Below are 25,299 nucleotides of genomic sequence, written 5' to 3' on the forward strand. Positions count from 1 at the left end.
GAGATGATTATATATGTATATATATATAATAATTTAATTAAATACTTTTTTTAATTATTGAACGAGCAGATGAAAGGGTTCTTCGAGATCTCTAATCGTTTCTCACCAGTAATTTGATGCTCATAATCGATGTTTTTATTCATTCATTTCAAATATAAGCTGACAAAAAAAGTACAAGAACGCGAAAAAGTTGAGATATATACGGATTGAAATGTAAATAAAAAAAGAAGAAAAGTAGTTTAAAAATAAAAAAAATGAATGTTAAAATACTCATGACATAGTTTATATTTCTACATTTCTAGGAAGAAAATTTTTAGAAATTATTTTTTAACATGTGGAGATCTATACATTATATTGATTTGAGATTATAGTATATAAAATACATTTATAGATCATTGTGTTATGATAAATATATATATATATATATATATATATATATATATATGAAATTAATAATGACAATTTGTATTATACGATAATCAACTCAATACAATAAATAATCAACATCATTCGCTTACGATGTATAATTGATGGATAAATTACACAATTCACCGAATCATTCAATAATAGTTATTATTATTATTATTGTTATTATTATTATTATTATTATTAATCCTCTTATACAATATATTTATAAGTCATAGCCCAATTAACATAATTTTTGCTCTTTCCCTTTAAAGGAGCGTTATATTACATTTTCTGCGGCTTGTCTCTCATCATTTTCTTTGTTACCCTATTAAAGTATACACTTGGCATATAAAAATTACAAGGACAATTTATAGCGATAAGTAATAGTTTTTTGTGTAATAATAATAAGATAACGGTAGTTTTTTTCTAGTAATAGTAGTTTTATATATAGTAATAATATAATCGTAAAGTTAGTAGTAGCAACTATAGTGGTAGTGATAATATAATGTTACTGATACTCATTAATCAGATAACTAGGAATTGTTTCGTTAATTATCATTTCGCACGTATACTTGCATAAAGTCCAATGTCAAATTTCCTTTCTTTTCCCTCTCTTTCCCAATCACTCTACAATCGCGCAATTTTTTTTTATAGATGCGTATATCGTCATTTTTGCCTTTTTGTGTTTGTTGTGAATGTGTCACTCTTTTCTTTTCATAATAAAAATGACATTAATTGCTAGTAGAATCCTCGATCGTTGTCGCGCATATATTAATGCGCATTTAATAATACTGCTTTGTTTTCGCAATAAATATGATAATAATAAATCTGATTCACTTTTTCACTTTCGCTTCGTACACAAATTCTCTATTGTTAACATCACAACTAGGAAGTGCTCCGTTTCCCACACAATAATGTTATTTTACATATTTATATCGTAGGAAACATGAAGTAATATATGAATAAATTAATAATGAGTTGAGACTAATGAATTTCTCAACGAAAATGAATAGAGAACTATTCATGCAATGCTGCACAGTGCACTTGTACATTCTTTAGAAATACTCTATTACAAGTCTTTAATTTATATACATATACATACACGCACACACACAAACACACTCATACACACATACACGACATACATACATATATGTATATTTATATACATATACATGTGTGTGTGTGTATATATACATAATCTTTTTATATATACTATATTAAACAGATATACATTTAGGATCATTAATATTTTAGTATTTAATTATTCATCAAAATAAATTTTATTTAATTTGTTTAAATTATTTTTTTAAATAAATGAGTAGTAAACTATTAAAAAAATGAGATACTAAATTATTGTTATAAAATTTAGAATAGCTCCATTTCTCTCATAGTATTAAATATCTTTCATATCTATTTGTAAAATTTGTATAAAATTTTCTTATTGTTGATCAAGTGTCTCTCAAGCTATATAGCGTTTGTGTGACTTTATTTACCAATATACACTTGTATAGAGGAAGTATAACAAATCTATTAACTATGCACAATGTCTTATTCTGTTCATTTAATACTTCATGAGAAGTAGGTGTGCACTCTCCTCTTTCCTGTAGTATATATATATATATACATATACTACTTCTGTATTTAGGAAATGTTACTTCTTGTGTTTGTAGCGTCCAATTAAAGTTTTATCTGCTGGTACTCTATTACTTGTGATACACAAGTAATATTATTACATGACAAATGAACGTCTTTTTTATTACTGATGATTTAGGCATTTATTGAGGAACATTAATTATGAAATAAAAATTTATACAACACGTCCATATTAGATTGCCGTTCCCTACCTAGGATAATAAAAATGCAATAGAAGAAGTGTAATATAAGTAAAATTATGCGTACTTAGGTTTATTTTCTCATAATCAATGTCCCTCGTACTTCAATTCTTTCTCATTTCTATCTGCATTAAAATGAGCCTAACGGTATCTATACAATTTTTATTTCTTAATTAGAATTTTTCAATTATAAGTTCACTTGAGACTAACAAACTCATTATCTTCTTTAGTTTAATTAGGGCAAAACGCTGTGTTGAAATTAATACGATCGCTGAGCGACTTGTATTTAATGCCCGATGATTCAATGAAAAATTATATTATACATTTTTTTAATTTACATATTAGAAGAGTGTCAATCGCACTGTAAATTGTGCAACAAAAGTCGATAAATCTATTTAACGTATATATATGTACGTATATTTTATATACATACACATACATATATACATATACACTTACTTACGCACACACGCGCAAACGCGCGTACGCACGCACGCACATATATATATATATGGTCATATTGTAACAAAAACGTGCATTTATGTATACATATATGGTTGTTTGCCTTTTTCAGATGTTTATACCAATCATATTGTTATAAAAAAGAGGATTTTTATGAAATTTCCAAATTTATGATTAAAAGCTGGCTCGATATAATAATCAATTTTTTTTATTATCAAATAAAGTTATTTATTCGAAAACAAAGATGCATATTGCAACATATATATACTTATAATAATGATTTAATAAACTATTCTTTAAAATTAGTATACAGCGTAGCTTCACCGCAATAGACCTAGACTGTTTGAAATATTACAAGAAATTGTTAATAAATAATTTATATATATATATATATATATATATATATATGTACACACACGATATCCATATACACATATGCGCGTACATACGCATACTTATATATACATTTACTAATAGTATAATAATAACGCCCAAATATATATGTTGTACAAAAATTCAAATAACTTTAAAATCTTTTTTCTTCAACCCGGCCGAATTTTTCAAATCAAATAATCGATATCACGCTTGATTAATGTTATTTATACGTTTTATCGTACAAAAGTGGTTTCACCAAACTATTGTTGGATCAAAAACTATAAGACTCGATAAAACTGCTTGTTTTGTGATATGTATGCGTGTGTGTGTGTATGTGTGTAAAAGGGAGTAGGTTTTTTATCATATATTTTTAAGAGTGCACAAAGATGACGTATGTTCGATATCGAACTCGAACTTTTTCGCGCGAACACATCTTCTACTATTGCTGAAGACAATATGTGAATCAATATGCAATTGCAATAAAAAAATCGACACGTGTGAATAATTGCAACGTAGAAAATTGAATCAAATTGAACACAAGTCGATGTAGAAAAATGAAAACCTATACATGATGAAATGTTACATCACTGTCTATTCATATTGTGTTTCCTATATACACATCATGACTAAGGTCAACTGACAATCACCGTCACCCATCGTTTTCGCTATTTCAGTTTAACATAATTTTAAGATTTCTTTTACCACATAAAACGAAATATAATTTCAACAAATTGGCAATACCTGCAATGATCTTGAACAAAAAGAAACGAAAAAGATTGCCGAAAATATCGTAAAGACAAAATAAATATTGCAAGTTTTCAAATACTCTCATTATTTACAGGTCGCATGAATTAATCGAATTAAAATCTAAGCAAAATTAATGTGCATAAGTTAATCCGTTATAATAAAGGCCAACGAGAAATTGAGCTTTAAAGATGACGATGATGGATGACGCGATGCACATTATACGGAACGACAGCAAACGAAATGGAACGTCAAGATATTCTCTCGCCGAGAATATGTGACGTTACATACATATCTCGGCGACGTCCATTTCGATGTGTTATTTCATTTAAAGTCCATATAAGAATATTTGATGTCACGTTGATTGTACATTTTACATATAGTATACGTAGACTTTTGATGAGAACAAGACGCAAAGTTGGATCAACATTTTCGCGGGAAAAATATACATTTACAAGCGGGATCATTCACAAATTCTTATTTCTTTGCTTTTTACTCCAATTCTATCTAATAGCGATCAATTGTCAAAAAAGCTGAACCTTGCGATACTTTTTTCATATATCATTATGTATACATTTACATTTAGATACATAGAAGGCGTCGCGCGAAGCTAATACATATTATAATCCATGACGTGCATATACGCAATTACTTTTTTTCTTTTGGAAGGTCCTTCTGGAATGTCTATAGACACTATTAACTATCACACATTAAAAGTAATGCTCAGTCACTTTATACACTTAATACTGCAGACTCTTCCGAAGGGGAGAGACGGCCATGTTCTGTAAAATGCAGACAAACATCTTTATACACGTCCATATTTATATATAGAAAATAATATATATATATACACAATAATTTTCCCATTAGTTTCTATTATTATAATAGAGAAAACAGAAATCAAAATTTTCGAAAGATAGAAATAAACAATATAGTCCGTGATATTTTCGTACGACGTTATCGATACCACTTTGTGAAAAAATGAAAATTTATTACGTGCAAAAGTAACATTACACATCCATGTTGAAAGTAACTATACTATTGTACAGTAAAGTAAACGAATAAATATACGTATGTACTTTTTATTCTTGTTATGTCAAAATTCCTGTTATACTCGCGCGTAATTAGTCGAGTGATTTACATAATATATACATAAATTGCAATTTGCAGCGTATTAAGGACGGGACATGCAAAATCAACGCTTGATGCGTCTGTGAATGAAAACCAAAAAACACATCGTACTTCGGTACTGAGGTAGCATAAGTTGCTTTGGATTAACGCAACAGTATGTCTGATTATCGAAAAGTGTGCCTTGTGATACAAGTATGCGAGAAGAAAAACTACATATATCGATAACGCAATATCAACATATAATTCGAAGCGCCTATAAAGCGTGTGTAATCAACGAAGAATCAATGCATGAATGATATACTCGATAAAATCTTTGGTGAAAATGATTTGGTACGTTTACGCCCATTCGGAAGATCGTGCAGAGCCATGGAGCCTACGATGAATAGAATAGCTTGCAAGAAGAGTATATGTTCATGGAAAACAAACAATCAACAACAATGATTGCTCAAGTATCAACAACATTAACAACATCAGCATTTATAACTTATCGTCCTTATTGTGATCGTCTTTTTTCCTCCCTTTTTATCTCTTCGATCAGTTCATTTCATTATTACAATAACCATCAATGTCTCAGTCTTTCGCCGCATCTTTAGCTTTTTATATGATATTTGTATAAGTGGCAATAATAATGATTACCATCACGCGCGATCATTGTCTTCAGCAACATCATTTCTATATGTAGTATACTTAATTGTCGCTATGGTCAATTCCCCCTCCGTGCGATCGTACAGTTTCTTTGCTGCACAATTATAGTACATTTTGCATTGTCCCGCTACCGACCGTGTCTCTATTAACAATGAGCTATATACTTATATCTAAAAGGAGATAATATATAAAAGTATCTGCGCGCGCGTACTTCATAAGTGAAGCCATTTTTTCCGACGCAATGTAATGTATCATAGCATTAATAATATCCATGATAATGTGGATAATCGCCCGCTGAAAATATTATATCCGATGATTATTGTAAACATTATGCATAAAATTGGTCGGTAGCCCCATTTACGAAATGTAATTGAGTCGTCTAATCTTATATAACACATTTACTAACACACATTGTACAACCATTTGCAAATATCTTATAGTATAAAATGTCCATTTTTATAATCCTTTTGGTAAATAGCACATTAATCGCGCCTTTCTCTCTTTCGCTCTTCTTGCGTATAACTTTGCAATATATCACGCGCTAATATACATAATGCCTGGAGGCATTTCATCGAATTAATCAAAATAATGGAGAAAACTGAATACTATGGAGCTCTGTTCGTGAAAAGTAATCATCTGTAATTTCTATGCGCACAGAGCTTACCTATAGATACAGAAACATAGAACGCAGTCTCCTCGATGTACAGCATATATACAGAATATTTCACATTTACAGCACAAGCGTTCCCGTAATACAAGCGGGAAGGAAACGATTCGACGTGATTGAAAATTTAAGCGAAACATTTTTTTCATCTAATATCATTGTAATTTTAAATAATCCTTTGTATATATATATATTTTTTTCTAAATCGTATATAATAGATTTAATTTTGGCAATTGCACAGATGCAATATAAAAATTGTATTATTTTTATAATTTATCAAGTATGTTTTCTTTGCATTAATCGATTAATATCATTATTTTGTACATAAAAGTATTAAAAGTCATTTTAGAAAAATCTATATATATATATATATATATATGATACCTCATATATATTTTTATATAGTACGTGTCAAAATATATCGGAATATAAAAAATATAATATATATCCCGTAAACTATTTGATTTTTTAATATATGATCTTACAGCTTGATATTTTTATATGCAAATTGACTAGAAAAATCGATTTACATAAAATAAATTAAGAATGTGTATGCGTGTATGTATAAAAAGATATTTCTTATTCTCAATGATAGAAAAATATTGTAATATTGAAAAAAATTTGTTATAACTAAAATGCGCGTTTGTAAAACAAATATCCTTTTCTCCTTCTCAAACATATTTTCCTACGATTAAAAAGAAAAGAATTATATGTATAGGCATTTTATCATTGTCAAATAATGAGCAGGACGCATCCTTTCATTTAATTAAAAATAATTACTGAAAAAATTCTACATAAAATATAAATTTTTTTATAAATAAAATCTTACATTTGTTGCTTTTATACTTATAGATATCTAATGGAGTCTAATAGCCCGTAACAAGATTCTTTCGATCGTATTTAAATTTAATCTAAATTTAATAAAAAAAAAGGGGGAGAAAACAAAGTTTTATAAAAAAATTGTTCCGTGTTATAATTTTTAAATAAATCTCACCTTCCCGATCGTATTACACGACATCTTGCAACGATTTCTTCAAAAGCAACGATATATCCTAGAAACTCTCGATTTTCCACTATATCTTTGTGCGCGGTATAAAGTTAACTTACGCTGCGCTTCAAGTATTTATCGAATGTTATAAGTACGCTGTCATACGAACGCGCGATAATCGTATAACTAATACATATGTATATTCTATTACGCGGCGTTGTAATACTGAGAGACTATGGATTACCAATTTTACAAACAAACCAAGCTAACTCAGGAAGAATTATTGTCATAATTGTTTGCAACTAATATTTCGAGTTTTCAAAGGAAGTGCTCTATTCTTACAATGTCTTTCTAATAATATATAACAATCCAACGACTGCCTGCTACATTTCGATATCTATATGAAAAATTGCTCGGAATAATTAGCTTTTCTTGTTTTCAGAAGTATCAAGAGGTATGCGACACATATATAAATTGATGCATGTGCGACATAAAAATAAATAAAATGCATCCCTAGTATCGAATGTATCGTGTAAGCTTATCTCTTAACAGTTTTATGTCAAAACACACCTCAGTATTACCAAAAAATGTCACATTTGTCACATATGTGAAGATATTCCTAGCATGATACTTAAAGCTCTTATAATTTTTACAACACACTTGCGCATTAGATAATAACGATAGCTGGGGTTTTGGACTAGACGTGATGCGGTTGAATATGAGATAGTCGACTTGACGAACTGGATCAGGATTTCATGCTACTACTCTCGTCCAGTCGTCTCTCTGTCGCTACCGCTAATAGATTTGAAAATTCCATTTCTAGTACTTGTCTTGCCTGTAAAGATAAAATGGCGCGTTTGAGTTTTTACACAGTAATAATATAGAAGATAAAATTTCGTAATTCGTCCATTACATGTCGTGTATTTACCTGCGTATTTTGTGTGGGAATTTGTAAACTTAACGCAAAATTATTTGCATCGAAACTTTCGTCTAGAGCTATAAGTGCGCCGTGCACACCCGATTCCAAGAGATTATTCCCATATTCCTATACAAATTAATTAAATATAATTTTTTTTCGCAACTGTATGTAACAAAGTATCAGAAGATGTCGAACCAACCTTCAAACCAATCGACTGTACCCATCTTATAACACGATCATTACTCCATACGAGTACATCTATATTGGCACTTTCTGCCATTCGTCTTCTTTCTTCTAATTGTTGCCTATCGTAATTTAATCGTTTTAAACAGGAAATACCGTACTGCAAACTTGTTCTGGAATGTATTAATATTATAATTATGACGATGATAATAAACGTAATAATAGCGATAAACAACATTAATATAAATAGCGTTAACATTAATATATACATAATATTAATAATGTAAACTTGTTTCTTTAAAATGATTTTTGTAATTGTTTTATTGAAACACTGTTTTTTCTGCGTACCTGTGGAAGCTGTCAACCATTCGCAGTTGACCACGAAGATCTTTCTTCGTAAGATGATCAAGCATTCTAGCATCAACAAGGCACTCCATAAAAGTGGATCGGTATTGGGGCAATCCGAGACTCGGTAACCAAACATTACCTATCCACTCGTGATTCATATCACCAAATGCTAATGTTGTGCGAGAGGTTTTTGGCGCTGACGGACTCGTAAGCGACACCATCTCTTGAATGGCTAATCTCAGCTTTAATCGATGCAAGGGGTTGCTGTTACAAAAATATAGATATGTAACTATTTATAAGATTGTTTTTATTTTGTTTTTAAGCAAGTGTGATTTGCTTAATACCTTATTCCAATCTCTCGTTGAATCTCGGTATCGCTAAGAGCACTCATGATAGCACCGCTTTTGACGTTTGCTCGACAAGCAGCGACATACCACGTTGGCATGCCCACCCACAGCTCCAACCACGCGACTACCGTTGGTCCATTCCATAGGGCGAAAGGTGTCCCTGCTTTCATCGCTTCCGCCAAAAGCTCATGCCGCGAAGAGTCCAACATACTACCAAACATACTCGGACTAAAATAAATATGCATACAAAAAATTGTAATACATATTATTATTTCCACGAGCTCAATATTGTTTTATATGTAATGCAACAAGATTAAATTTTTAAATATGCATACTGCGGTATTTGGGTGATAATTGCCGGCTATATAATGTAAGAAAAACTATTTTAATACAAGTTTTACTTAATACATATATAACTCTTGAGCGTAGAAAAGATTAATTATAATAGATTAATTTAGTAGCTTTAATAGTAGAAAAGTATCATTCTATCTTTGTTGTTCGCTGGTGTTGAAAGAAGATAAAATGATACTCTGTGTCGTCTGTGTCGCTTGCTGGAAAACGCCCTTAGACAACTACATCTACTGAGAATAGATATGAGAACAAAAGTTAATATTTAACAAGTACTAATCTTTGTTGTAAAAGTCAAACAAAAGAATAAAGAGATACATACATAAATTATTAATTATATAAATTAAATAAACTACATTATACAATTTCCTTCTTAAATTTCTAATTTAAAATTCGTATTTGTTTAGAAGAATTAAAATAGTAGAGTGTTATAATTTTGATGTAAATACCTCTTCTTTTTTCTACGATCAAAATCACTTTTGCTTCCAAGTGTACCAGCTACAGATACACTGTCTCCATAGTCAGGATCAGCTGGCGTGCTCGCACCTCCCATACCTGACATATCTCCAGGCATCGGTGTATCTTTTCCTTTAATCTAACAATAACAAATCATGATTGTTTTAATTAGGTCACATGGATTTTGTAATTTGCGATAATTAAATTATTTCCATTCTTTTTTTCCACACATGTCACATTGATGTATAAAAGTCAATGGAATTTCACGGTGAACCTTCCTATTGGAAAATCTGACAATGAGATGCGTCGACCATTTGCCAAACGATGTATTTATTATTTCAACAAAATATTTCATATAAGAAACGCGTATTTTTACATTGTAATTTATCTATAATTTTATGTGTTTAATTGAGAAAAATAGCCATATAGTGTAAAATTAGCTACATATACTAACGTGTTTACTATATTGTTTCAAAATGCATCTCAAAATTCTCATGATGAAGATTCATGTTTTCAAATTCCTATATCCTAAGTCATATTATATTAGGAAGAAAAAATGTCTTACCTTGTCCTTTTTACTGAAAAATCTACCAAGGCTGCCCTTAATGCCTTTCTTTTTTTGAGCAGCCGCGACCGCAGCCGCCGTAGCGGGACTCATGTTCGATTGCATGTGCAAATGCGACGTCGACAATTGTCCGATAGGCAGTCCAACGCTGGAGAAGTTGTTCTTGTGCAAGCTGTCCTGGCTGCTGTGGCGTGAGGACAATGGGGAAGGGGGAGTTCCAGAATTCAGTGCGCCGTTGTTATGCTGTCCATGCCTGCTGCATGGAGCGCTAATCTAATTTCTATTTCTACTCTAATCGATGCTACTATCGATACTACATTCTAGCCCACGCGAAAATATTCATATATATCTTTTCTATATATCATTTCTGTATTACTATTATATAATTACTGTTTTAGCGTCATATCTCCTGCAGAATATACTATTTTATGTGGTTTGCTGATAAATGATGTCATAAATAATTTGAAAATATATTTTGTAATACTGCTTTCGCGTTATAATGAATAAAAAAAGAGATTATGTAATTATTATGTAATTTTTTTTAGTTCTACTACACTTTGCAGTGCTCAAAGAAAGTAACTTACAGACTCGAGTGAATTGTGATGCAGTTATATGCAAAATAGCTGTGACATATGAGCTTATATGTATTATATAGTAAATATAAAAATGTATTAGAGCATATTATCCAAATAATAAAATTAATATAAGCATATCTAATAAATCATGAAAAATAAGAGAAAAAAGAGAATACTCTACATAATATTTTACATTTACAAAATATTAAATGATATTTTTGTGTACAAACAATAATAAGAAGAAGTATAATACCTATTCATAGTATTATACCTTAGAAATAAAAATTTAGAAATACTGCCCACTATATAAAATAGAATTGTCATGAAAATCGGTAATATAAAGAGATTACAAAGATATTTATAGAAAGAAATTAACGATATAACAAAATGTCATAATTGTTGCACATTGAAATCTAAAAATTTTATAAACAAGAACGCTATTCCAAATATTAAACTATATTGTGTTAATTAAATTGTATAATTAAATTGTATTAAATCTTGTATATCGCCATATTTTATGCAATATTCAATATATCTGTATCTTTGTAATCTCTGATTTTATTTTTTACAACCTTGTGCACGAGACAGATTGTATTTCACGCATCAAATCCAATTCTCTCGATTCCGTAAGTAACTTAGTTTGTCTGAGATTGCGATGTTTATCATGAACTGAGCAGGCTTGAATGTACGACGAACGGAAGAAATTATCGATCCCTTTCGGGATTTCGTATTTATCAGATTTATCGGGCGCTTCGTCCATACCACTGTGCTCGTGAATCGTTACTGCAGGCATGTAAATGACATACTATGCACACACCATATACAATATATATATATATATATATATATATATATATATATATATTGTATATTAACTGATTAAACTATAATTTTAAATAGTAAAGTAGTACTGTAAATTATTGTATATATATATTGTATATTAACTGATTAAACTATAATTTTAAATAGTAAAGTAGTGGTTAAAATAAACACCATATTACCAGTGTGATTTGATTTGATTTCAAAGTTGTTCATTTCATGCCCACCAGACATATTCAAATGTGTCGTACACAGTGGCATATAATAATATGGTTTGCATGCAATATTAATTTCTTTAATTAACCTGTGCGTGGGGAAACCACTGCTTGGAAATCCACTTTGTCCAGTGCGTCTGATAGCATAAACAATGAAAGGTAGGAATAATTAAAAAAAAATTATGATATATAAATTCTGGCCAGTTCCACATTTCCATGGAAACAATGTAAGTAAGATAACAGATAGAGATTAATAATTAAGGTTTCCCCACATTGAATCACAGCACGATATTTTCTGCAGAATGTTTTCACACCTCTATAATTATAGAATATTTTAAATTTTATAATTTTTCAAAATGTCGAAAAGAGATAAAGAGCCAAATATATATAATTTACACTATAAATATGAACATTGTATTAAGATATATCAATTAACATAGTGATTGATTAGAAAATCGAAAACTTGGCAAAATAGCAAATATACCTTCTAAGTTCTTCCTGACTGTGAGCCAACGCTTGAACGACTCGTTCCAACCTCAGTGATCTGGCTGTTAGAGGAGAAGCTGCATCGCTACCACCACTTCCCGCACCGCCGCTATCTCTTTCGCTAACCGAGTGTAATTCTTCTCCTGACAACTGTAACTGTCACAAACAAGTAATATTTATTCGCTCTCTGTATATATATTATAATATTTCATATTTATATGTGTGTGTATATACATATATATGTATGTATGTATGTATGAAATATTTTCCTTATAAAAAATGCTTCATAGTATTACTACCATTATTGATTGTGCACGCATGTACACATATACATACATAAAGAGCTTATTATCTCTGTGTCTATTAAATCATCATTTATAGAATTGTGTGATATAAAAAGTTTCAATTTTTTAAATTAAATTCTACGTTTTTTTTTATTAAAAAAGTTGTTTGTTTTTCTTCATTTTTTTCTAAATAACATGGGAAAACTTTTCAGAGAAAATATTTTGAAATTAATTTTAACTATGTCTCAATTAATAAAAATTACTTTAAAATTGTGTAAATGTTTCATGCTTTTATCTGTATTCAATAAATACGTTAAATATTTCGCTTCGGGTTAATAAAAGTAAATTATTAAATATATAATAAAAGTAAATTATTAGCAAACCTGGCTAGCAGGAAGAGACTCTGACAATTGACCCGGACTAGCTAAGGAAGCAGCATATTGATGTAAATGCGCTGGAGACATTGACGCGGGTGCCTGCGTAAAAGAGAAAGAATAGGGACACATTATAAAAGAGTAATGTGATTAGAATTTGCTTACTGTAATTACACTATTGTAATTAACATGTAATAATTATAATTAGCAATATTACGTGATTACTAACGGTGTGGTACTTGTGCAAGTAATCTCTGTTTGGACTATGATGCGACTTTGGAGTGGATCGACCACTCAGTGGCGGTGATGCTCGCTCGAGGCTTCGCCCTCTCGCTAACAAATTCATATGTTCGAGGCTGCCGACGCGAGATTCCAATTCTTCTGCTCGTGCTTCCGTACTTTGTTTTTCTTCCTATAAAATTCGAAATGCGTACAAAATCACCGAAAGTAGTGAGTAAGAATCAATCTTTTTCACAATAAAAATAGGTGCCATTATTTTTTGCGCGCATATTTAAAAAAAATAGATATCCATTTATAAAACTTCACACATTAAATTGTAACTAATTTTTAAATTACTAAACTGTTAACATAATTTTTGGTTAAAATTAAATGTTAAAAAGTAACGTTTTACTGCGCACTTAATCGTTTAAAACTTAAAATCTAACCATATTATAATGTCTTTTAATTTTTTGTTAATAAAAAGTTAGTACTATACTGTATATTATGTATATGATACATTCTACTTTAATCGTTTAAAATTCAGAATTTAGTTTGCTCAAAATAATATTCGTATATTAATTTACCTGAATTAATCTAATTTCCTTGTTAATAGCATCCAATTGTTCTTGCAACATCAACGCCAATGTTTGAGCATCCGTATGTCCGGTAGGACTAATTACGTCACCCGTACAACTGAAAATACTTTCGTTATCTCCGTCACCCTCCGCGTCGCTCGAAACATCAAACGCTTGCTGAACGTTGGCAAGCACATGCGCTTGTTGCAATTTTTCCCACTCCTGTTCCGCCAAAGTCCGTGCCACATAATTCTAAAGAGCATCAATTTATGTTATATACATTTATTTTTAGATATGTATACAATTAATAAATAATTTTTATATTTCGATATAAATACCTTTGCTGAATCATCTTCGATAGATCGTTTACCTCCTCTTCTAGGCAATGAATGCGTATCAAAACTGCTATGACTTGCGCTCCTTGAGAAAGAACCTGGATCTACGGCATTTGGAGATAAACTTCTCGTTAACGCGTCCGTTTGCTGTATATTAAATGCAATCTCCTGTTGAAGCATTTGTCTCTTAACATTGTCGATTTCTAAGCGCGCTTTTCCTAATTCTTTAACAATGTCAGTCTTTTCATTTTGCATATCCTCCGCTAATTTCCTTGTCTTCTCGAGTTCCTGAGTAAGCGCATTTTTCTCTTCCAACGCGTGCATCCTTTCTTTCAAATGCACTTGCAATCTTTCATTGGATTCTAAATAGAAATTTAAAAAATTCTTAGAACACATTATATAAAATTCTTTACTGTATATGTATGTATAATATAATATTGTGTGATATATGTATTTTAATTTTTAAACATGTAATTAAATAACTATTGAGCGTATTACAAAGGTAAATAAATAAATATTTTTAAATATATGTTAAATACATACGTCTGACGTATAAAAGAAATATAATAGTGGAAAAATTACCAGATAAAAGTTTATCGACAGTTGTGCTAAGACGCGTATTATGCTCCTCATTCATTTTAAGCCGTTGATTAACGCGCATTACTTCTGCATTTTTTTCTTCTAATTGCGTCTCCAGCCTTTGAATTCTATCCTCTGCACTACCATGCCTTTCCTGAGCCTGCTTAAATGTTTTACATAATTAAAATTATCAATTACATAAATCAATTGATTTATAATGCTAAATCGACTTCTCTGTTTAATATCGATGATGAAATGTTTGATAATGATACATCTATCTTTGTTAAACTGATATTAACAAAATTATTTCTTTTCATCTGTTTAATAAATTTTGACATAACATACAATATGTATATTATATTAATGAAAATATTTATATGATGATACATCAAAATGTAATTCAAGACAATTAGTAAGAGCATATAATATTTTTAATTTATAAATTTCTCTATATAATTTTATCTTAATATTTCTATATGATCTAAATGAGATATTCTATAATGAAAACACAGCAAGAAAATAAAGAGCGCGATATATCCAGATGAGCAAGAAGAGAAAGAAAAGAGAATGAAGACACACATACATACCATACACACACGCACGCACTCACGCATATATAAATATTCATATAAACATTCAAAAATGATACACTATAAATTATGATATTTGAAACATATCCGTCACTTGCAAAAGTAGTAAATTTTGTACAGACCAAGTTGATTTCCACTATTCACACATGCTGCATTGTATCAGTTTGCAAATCATATAAAATAGGACGTGTAATTAATTTTCAAAAATAAAGAAAATAATATAATTGAATTTTCTTTTATAATGCAAATAAATTGAATTTGTAACTTTAGCTTTTGTATCTGTATATATAAACAAATTGTGTATTTTAGTGTAAATTATTGCAAAAACACTGCATAAAAATAATACATAAAAATATTCAACCTGTATTATATGTATATTGAATGCTATTATTATATATCATACATGTGTACATATAGAGTATAATAGTATAAGACACATGGAGCAGCAAATTATTGTTTTTCGAGTATTTGAAATCAACTCAAATATAATCAGAGCACTTTGCAATAACGATGCGTTAAGAAAGCTCTCTAGACACAAATCGTATCTCAGAAACGTTAAAGTGCAGAGGAATAAAAAAGGGGGGGGGGGAGGAAAGAACGTTAACGAGATGTGACGTGATATGATTCCCCTGCGTACCTGGTTGGGCCTCCTCACCTGCGTCAGAGCCTCCATCCTCTGTTTTAATTGCTCTTCCATTTCTGGTAATTTAGCATATTGAGCTAATTTCTGTTCCGCGAGTTCTAGTTTCTCCTGTATAGCAGCGATTTTCTCTTCTTGGAGCTTGAATAATATATATTACATTAATAAGATTATACAATATGATAAACACAATTATAATAAAGACACACAATTCTAAAGCAAAGATTAATTAAACTACCTTTAGTTGAGCTTTCTTGTGCTGCAACTCCTGTTCCAGCTTTTCATTAAGGTCATGAAGACTAGTGGACTCCCGTTGAGCATTGAGATATCGTTTTTCTAAAGTCGCTATTCGCTCCTCTTGATCTTCTTTTTGCGCTGCATTTTCCCGCAGATCTCTTTGCAATTTAAGACCTGCTTCCTGTGCCTTTAGGAGATCCTTCTGTGTTTTTGATAGCGTTTCCTCTAATTCGGCAACACGTCCGCTGAGTTCCGCTACTCGTCGTTGCCAATTACTTAATTCCGAACTCTACAATGATATTTTGCAATTTACTTTAAATCGACCAATTGTTGAAAAAAAGTGTTCAAGCAGCTCGTGTAAAGATCAAAAGGTATATAATTCAAGTATGTAAAACTCTTTGTCGTAATCAAATCTTACGACAATTATCCTACATAACGCTATAAGATTAATTCAGGAAGATTGTCATATGCGTATATTCATAGGTGTATACGTGTATCCATCGTTTTTAATTTGTTTTGCATTTCTCACATTGAAGAAACAACAAAGCTTTTTACACAAGAAATATTGACCTAAGTAAAATCCATATTTAATCACTAATCATGCAATTACAAAACAATATTTAACATGAATATTTATTACTCATTCCATAACATGCTACATAGACACCATTAAAAATATAATAACAGATATCACGAAATATTTTTTATATGTTATAATATATTAACGATTGGGTGTTTGATGTTAAATTAAATTATACATTTAACTTTTGATCTGCCTCGGCACCACTTAATGTATAAGGCGTCTGAAAAAACTGCCAGACATAATTTTAATTCTTTTCTTTTTAGCGAAAATGCATCCATATATTTTCAAATTACAAGCGATTTAAAAAGAAGGATTTTTCTAATAAATAACAAAATCATACAATTTTTGTTTCAGAAAGAGAAATTTACTTTAATATAGAATTATAATTATAAATTTATCGTATCTTCTCAATGAGAAATTTTTTTACCAATTTAAAGTCAATTTTTATATCAGTACAAATATCAAAAAAGATCGTCATTTATAATAATTTTTATTTTCTGCAACTTCTCTAACAGTTTAAAATTATAAATCCAATTTATTAAAGTAATTTTTTTTCTTTGAAAGTAACAAAAAGTGTATAGTTGTGTTATTTATTTGACAGGTACTTCAATCGCTTATAATTTGAAAATTATTGATCTTGATGTTTTGAGACCTTTTCGGAAAGAAAAGAATCTTTAAAAAAATTAGCTGAAAAAAATCTGTTATTCCAAACATATCCGTTATCCTTTTAAGACACTGTATGTAAATAATGTGTATATATGTATAATCGTGTGTTTAAAAATTAATAATTTAATAACAAATAATTTTATGCGCCACACAAATAATTTTATTTCTTACAAATCTCGGAAGACTAAAATCTACACCGTGTACTTTAATTAGAAAGAAATTTTCTCATGCACTCTATAACAAAGTAAACATGTAATGAAATGTGTATGTATAAGTGCTTTTTTAAAATTATTTTAAAACGAAAAAAAAATTTCTTACGAAATGCAATATAATACAAGCTATCTAAAAATATCTATATTATACAAATGCTTATTATAATTATAATCATGTCGAGATAATCGACACAATGAATATTGCCTAATATACTTATTTGACTTACACGTTTATGCTCAATATTATTCATAAAGTGAAAAATTCATGCAAAATCGAAAATAATTGAAAATAATATCCATTTTGTGTGTGTATGTGATTAAAAGAAAACTAATGTGTTGCGGTGATAAGACTATGGAAATTAATCGTGATCTTTACATATACATTTGCATACAGAGATAGAGATTGACTACCTGATATTTTGTATTAACAATTGAATTTTCTTAGCCGTTTAGTGCCGTATAATACTAATTCGTACCTGCTTGTCGAGAGTAGCTTGTAAGTCTATTACTCGCACTGCTGCATCCTGCTCGGCAAGATCAAGACTTCCATTGCTCAGCCTACTGCCGACTTCGGCGGACTTCTCTGTACCTGGTTTTTGTACCGGTTGTTGTTGTTGTTGCTGCTGCGTTTGGTGTTGCTGATGCTGCTGGCTCGTTGGCTGCTGACTCTCATTCTGCCCGATCACAACACTACATTCAGAATGCCTCGCTCGCATTGCCTGTCCTGCATCGCCGCACACTTCCCAAAAAACTACGTATACACAACTACGCGATTGTACGACTAGCATGCACGACACTACGATAGATACAGTCTTATGAATGCAACGAGTCGATGAGTGGAAAATTAAAAAAATGACTCATTATCATTTATCATCTGAGACAGAAGTGCGCTTGAACAAAAAATGTACGTAAATGTATGAATGGTCATGATCATTTTATGTGTAATTTTATTTACGACCTTTAATATTTTCCCATGATATGAAACATGAAACATGATGAAATGAAATGATGGGATGGTATAATTTTAAAATTGCGACGTAATAATAAAATTGCGGCGATAAAAAAGTCATTGATGTTAAATATTAGTAATAAATAATATGAAAGAAGTTAATTGTTTACCAAAACCCTGGTTCTTTTTTTACTCATATCTCTTATTCAAACTAGTAGCTTTCGATACAGACTTTGGCAATAAGTAAAAACAAAATAAAATTCTAAACGTCAACAAATAGGGAAAGGAATGAGAAAGAGAAAGGCATATGCTAAACGTGAGAAACATGCAAAGTGAGAAAAAGTTCCACAAATGCATTTCACGACTCTCAAACCAATTTTAAACATTTCCATTTATCCATGATCGGTGCGAGATATGAAAGCGACGTGTGTTTACATGTGAATATTTGTGATTTCATGTGCACACATGTTTGATTAAAATCGCATTAACAATTTGCTTTTGATACCTTATTCTGTTGCTGACCTTCGTCCGTTTGCCCATTCTCTTTTGGTCTATCTTCTATAGCTTTTGGTGGATGCCCGCTTACTTTATACTGCTGGAGCTGCAACCATACATCACGTCGCATTAGGTGTTGATAGCAGTTGCAGTGTGATGGTATTTTATATTTTACTTCTTGTTCTTTTCTCTTTCTCACACACGTACTCATTTTCTTTTCTTTTGACACATCTATACGATTTTAAAATCTCAATAAAACTCTTCCATCTTTTAATTTAATCAAACACGAAACTCACTTCCTCTTTGGTATGGGTTAGTTCTTCCTCAAGACTCGTATTTCTTTCGAGAGCCACGCGCAAACGTTCGCGTACCTGAAAGTTTAGCAGAAACATTAACCCTTCACCTTCAGATGCCGTTTAGCGGGCACATATATTTTCGCTAGAAATAACTGAAATTTTAAACAAATAATGATAAAACATTTCACTGTTGATTTAAAACATTGTTTGGCTTTACATCGAAAAGAACTCGATGCATATACGATGCAACGACAGGAGATATTTGACATGTGTGTATAAACAGTTACGATGATGTGACGCAAAACGTATCGCACATACGTGTACATTGCTTCATTATCATCTCGTATTGCTTAGACACGTGGCAAATTGATATAAGCGAATTTTTTGCCCCTCTTTCTTTTACCGATCGTAAGATGAAAATAATAAAACAGATATAGATATAGTACACGTCATAATTGGAGTGCATTTCTATTTTGTTTGCCTGTGTAATTTTATTAAACTTATATATACAGCACGAGACCAAAAGATTAATCTCAATCGTTCCATTATCTTTGTCTCTTGTTCAAAATATCTATTCTAATATCTATTTTCTTTAAGGCATAGAAAGAAACATTTATAAACCAATTATTCTTGATTTGAAATAAATATCAAATAACCCAAGTACCGGATAGGGCAAATAACAATATACCAGAAATAGAATGGCAAGTATCACCTTTTCATCCAAAGCCTTGTGATGCTCAAAAAGGCTTTTCAAAGCTTTGAGTACCTCTACCTCCGACGACACACCAGATTGTGCGGCGGCTTGACGTTTCACGACTGTCATCCTGAGCGACCTTTCATGTCGTGAAACTAAACATTCCAGATGTTCGAGCAAGAGCTGCAAGCAACGATTAATTATATTAATTGAGTTACATTAATTCAGTCACATCACGTAATGGTGACTTTATGACCCTAATTTTTATTTATTGTTATATTTATTCATTATGCTTTCTCTGGTATGCTTTCAAAATTTTTCAACATTTATTCAGGTCGTAAAGGATTTAAAAAACTAGCAAAGTTTGACTACGTACGCGTGTGTTGTTTCGTTCTGCCTTTAATTCGGAAATCTCCTCTTCTTTTTCCAAGATATTCTCTCGTGCCCCTGCCAATTCTTTTGTCAGCTGCGAAAATTCCTATACAGAAAAGAAACGTCACATGTTAGTATTATTAACAAGTAAGCGAAAATTAATAACAGTATTAGATTTTTACCATTTTTATTTATCAACATTAATTCTTTCAGTATTAAAATCTATTCAATTCTTGATAAACAAGTCAGAAATACGAAAAAAGAAGAGTTTAAGTTAATATTTTCTTTGCAAGAATATGTCGAAGCATTCATCATAATTTTCGATTGAAAATAAATCTTTTTAAACATTAGGCGCTTTAGGTTTAACAAATAGATAATATAATTTCATATTTATCAATTTCAAGTACAATAGATTTTATTTTAATGCACACAAAACTATAATTAGAAATTGTAATGTTAATACATAATGTTGAGAGAATTAATAAATTGCACTAAATAATTATTTCTTTCGATATCTTTTCATTAAGAAAAAATTGACTCAAAATTAATAAAAAAAACCACAGTTTAAAAGGAAAAAAGTAGTATCCTGTAAACATCCTGTAAAGAGAAAAAGGAAGTTTTGAAAAATCACTTGCAGTAATACACAATAAATGGTGCAATTTCGTTGAATCGATATTGAAAACTAAACCAAGTTTACTCCATAAAATATTAAATATGTTTATGTCTCGAAAAAATCCTGACTGTAATATTCTAGAGTAACGATAATAGAAAGGAATATTTATATTCAAATGAAGATTTCTTCCGTTACGCTTTCGTAGCTTTCGTAGTCAATATTGGAATGGTTTAAACAATTTGTACCAAATGATTAATCGTATTGCAACTCAAATATTTGTCATTTTGATCCAACTTCTCTCCGAGATATCAAATATTTGATTCTCCAATCGAGAGATTACATAATCCTTAAATATCTTAATTTTCTGTTCTTTATATTTATATTATGTTTTACTTTCTGTGCAATTACCAATTATTCGATAACGTAACAGTAATTCGCAAATGTGCTGCGTTTATAATCTGTTTAAACATTTTTATCTTAGGTCATTGATTCAAAAATAGTATTGATATGTAACAAAATTGCGAATATATCGATTAGCAACTTATAAAAATCCTAGTATACAATATAAAACTAGCAACTTATCGGCTAATATATACCTACATGTGTATTATTATCTTACTAATCGTTATGTAATGTATCATAGTATCAAAGAAGTAAAGATTGCGAGGAAAAGATGAAGATAACGATTGCAAATGTCAATAAGGAAAACTAGTATAATGCGCGTCAAATACAAACTTAATGCGCGAAAGGCAAATTTATATTGTTACACATTATAAATAAATGCATCGAGCATGATCAGCCTTGCGAAAATTGTCGATTCGAGAAAAGAGTCAATTCGAGATAAAATAGTCACGACCCAAATGAACTTTTGATGGTAATAAATACGTCGTAATCTGACATATACGAGAAGAAACTATTTACATGGATTACACGAGAAAAAAAACTAAGAAAAAATAATTTATTACGTACCTATTTGATATAAACTTGATAATATGATTAGAAAATTTTCTAAATAAAAGGAATACGGAATAATACACAGAAAGAGAAAGTCTTTCTTTTTTCAAACGCCAGATAAAAGTCTGCAAATCAAAATTTGTTTGCAAATAAATTCTTCAACGTAAAGTTTTTCCTGTCAAATGATAAATTTTGCTTTAGTTGTAGAAGCTAGCTTCCAAACAAGAATTTTATTAGAACCGCATATCAAATAAGTGTATACGAATAAAAATATAGATGATCCATGGACAATAATTGTGCGAACATGTTTTCAGACAATAACACTACTACATAGTTACATTGTAAAAGCGATTTTTATATATTACCCGTGTAATTAAATATTAATTATATCGCTCCCCGTAATTTATATTATTGAAAGGAATATCTTAATGCGTTTATAAATATAGAATTAAAAAAGTATTTTAATCGACCTATATAGATATACGTATAGATAGCTTGCAGAACTATAAATATCTATACGTTAAATTTAAGCAACAGGTTATCAGTGCCTTATATGCAGAAGTAAAATATAAAGATATTCTTATATATTTATATTCTAAATATTCTTAAATATTTACATATAATAAATAAGTTTCTATTAACTTGCCTAAAATGTTGGAAATTGTCAAAGTATATCTTTAACATACTTTGAGAGAATTCAATATCTGCATATGAATAATTTTATTACATAAAATCGTTTAATCCTTCTCAATACGAAAAAATAGAGTAAATGTAAATATCATATTTAAATAAGTATGATAGTAACAGCAATTAAAGTTGCAAAAAATAAGTTATTTATAAAATATCAATGTATTATAATAATTGAGTAATTTTTACATTTTTTGCCTTTCCAAACTGTAAATACTTTTCATTTATTGTTGCAGTCCAAATTTTCTTTATATAATCTTTCTGTCAAAATAAAAGATTTTGTATAAACTTTTTCTCGCATCCTGAAATGCGAGAATATGTAATAGCAAAGAAAAGGAATATCCAATTATAAAGAAAATAATTTTCGATTGTAAAAAATTATAGCACGTAGATATGGGAAAAATTGAAAATAGAACGATAGAATGCAGGGAATCGCATCGCACGACGATATAAACCGATAGTAGGTATTCTATTTCGGTGCTAATCGTGTTCCAACACATGCCATAATTGGCAAACCTAACCATAGGAATTATAGTTGGACAGTGAACGTGTGTTTCCCACACAACCGCACACGCGTGTATTGCGGAGTAGAAACTATGCAGCGGTCGTTATACGCATAATTCTGCATCTCTGCTCTCCATTCGAGAGTGCCATGCGTGCAGACACCCAGAAAATGCACTCGTCATGCGACGAAACAATCATGAAATTTCAATGTTGAAAAATATGTTTTTTATTGAGAAGTAAAAATCAAGTTTTTATTTTTTTTCTCCAATTTCAGACAAATTAAAAAAATTAAACTTGGTGGATATTTTTCACTAATAAAAAGATATTTATTAATATTTTTAAAAAATTTATATAAAATATAAATATAAATATAATTATAAAATATAAATATAGTTTTATATAATTTTATATTTATTAATATTTAAAAAAATTAATATATAAAAAGTTAATTTTTATCTCCTTTAGAAAAGTGTAACTCTTCAGGGAGGAATATAAGAATATATGTATGTTTATTTAAGATTATTATTTTTATTATATTTTTATTATATGTATGTTATTTTTGCGATTGAAGCGATAAAGCGATTCTTTTTATTCTATTTTATTTTAGATTTGTGCTTTGATTTAAAAATACCATTCATCATTTTTTTCTCGCTTAATCGCTTTTTTCTGGTTTATTATTTGTTTATTGTAGATACTGCGCCCAGAAATAATTACAGCAATATTCACGATTATTATCTTTTTCTCGCTATCTTTACATCAGCATTGTGTATTTTCTAAATATTGATCGATATTTATATCACTAACATTGAGCATATTGTGTGCGAATATTATTCGTATCAACATGTGTTCATACATATATCGTTATAATAGTCCTATTATAAATAATGATTTAAATAAAAAGTGATGTAAAGACTCATAATAAAGAAAAAAATGTGCATTTTATATATCTTATATTAGCGATTCAATCATTGCTACATATCAGCTGGATTTGAATTATACGTGTATCGAAACAATGCGAAATCAAAGTTCACAAAATAAGGAAATATAGAGATGATACATCTTATATTTAAAATTTCCATTAAATTTATTTCAGAGAAAAATACCGTGTTAGATGTGAAATATTTGCAAAGAATAAATTAAATATATGATTAAAGTCGCATCTCTTTTCAAAACAAAAAATTATTAAATTGCACGATAGATAATATTGTATAAATACTGTCGAGAAACGTTCTAAAATGTTAAAATTATTTAATTTTCACGTATAAAAAAAAAAGAAATCAGTTTTAAAACAAAAAATTATTACATTTTATATGACAATTACATAACCGTATGTACATACATGTATGTCGCTGGTTAAAAACGATGCCAAATGAAAATGTGAGAAAAATATTCGCGCGTGATTAAATTTCTCAATAATAAACATTCAAGACGGAGGTGTATTAAGTTAACGATCCCGGTGCGGAAAGAGATAAAATTGGTACACACGTGCGATATTTTCTCTTTCGTTATTTGTCATTTCCTCTTTCATACTGTCATACTAGAGGTAAATTTATTTATTATAGTTACTTTTATATAGGTAGAGACGCGCGAGAGAGAAAGCTGTAGCAGCGCATCGAAAAAATATGTAATATATTATATCAAAATATGTAAAATTACATAAATAATTAAGTGTAAAATTACACGATAAATAATGTAAATGTATATACATATTTTTCATTATTTATCGTGCAATTTTACACTTAATTATTTACGTGACTTTACACATGTTTTATGTAATTTTACATATATTTTTACAGTGTGCACATATATATGACGTTACGTATTACTGTATGCTTTCGGCAACATCATTACCGTTGATTGCCGTTGCATCGACACTGTGTTCTTTAATCAAATGGCATTCAGCCAAGAGAAAGTGTCTGCCCACACGT

General features: G+C 29.8%; 1 protein-coding gene across 16 annotated transcripts in view; it reads right to left on the minus strand.

Annotated features, from left to right (window-relative positions):
* Window positions 1-4,890: 4,890 nt before the first annotated feature.
* The window catches only part of Liprin-alpha (PTPRF interacting protein alpha), a 37,115-nt gene continuing 16,706 nt past the window's right edge, over window positions 4,891-25,299 (minus strand). The window contains exons 3-23 of one of the 16 annotated variants that reach the window (XM_029314933.2): window positions 20,618-20,719; window positions 20,260-20,424; window positions 19,548-19,622; window positions 19,262-19,357; window positions 18,284-18,481; window positions 16,348-16,635; window positions 16,125-16,250; window positions 14,883-15,039; window positions 14,304-14,662; window positions 13,975-14,217; window positions 13,389-13,583; window positions 13,181-13,273; window positions 12,512-12,669; window positions 12,117-12,164; window positions 10,419-10,674; window positions 9,847-9,992; window positions 9,047-9,277; window positions 8,703-8,966; window positions 8,371-8,527; window positions 8,181-8,297; window positions 4,891-8,087 (exon numbers count right to left, since the gene is read on the minus strand). In XM_029314933.2, the coding sequence (XP_029170766.1) occupies window positions 7,998-8,087; window positions 8,181-8,297; window positions 8,371-8,527; window positions 8,703-8,966; window positions 9,047-9,277; window positions 9,847-9,992; window positions 10,419-10,674; window positions 12,117-12,164; window positions 12,512-12,669; window positions 13,181-13,273; window positions 13,389-13,583; window positions 13,975-14,217; window positions 14,304-14,662; window positions 14,883-15,039; window positions 16,125-16,250; window positions 16,348-16,635; window positions 18,284-18,481; window positions 19,262-19,357; window positions 19,548-19,622; window positions 20,260-20,424; window positions 20,618-20,719 (3,564 nt within the window). In that variant the 3' untranslated portion in view covers window positions 4,891-7,997. Of the gene's footprint in view, window positions 8,088-8,180; window positions 8,298-8,370; window positions 8,528-8,702; window positions 8,967-9,046; window positions 9,278-9,846; window positions 9,993-10,418; window positions 10,675-12,116; window positions 12,165-12,511; window positions 12,670-13,180; window positions 13,274-13,388; window positions 13,584-13,974; window positions 14,218-14,303; window positions 14,663-14,882; window positions 15,043-16,106; window positions 16,251-16,347; window positions 16,636-18,283; window positions 18,498-19,261; window positions 19,358-19,547; window positions 19,623-20,259; window positions 20,425-20,617; window positions 20,720-25,299 lie in introns of those variants that run through there. The other 15 variants (XM_029314924.2, XM_029314887.2, XM_029314908.2 and 12 more) reach the window with 15 other exon arrangements.

The sequence above is a fragment of the Nylanderia fulva genome, unplaced genomic scaffold (assembly GCF_048542155.1).
Source record: "Nylanderia fulva isolate GAGA-0341 unplaced genomic scaffold, ASM4854215v1 Scaffold6, whole genome shotgun sequence".
Lineage (NCBI taxonomy): Eukaryota > Metazoa > Arthropoda > Insecta > Hymenoptera > Formicidae > Nylanderia > Nylanderia fulva.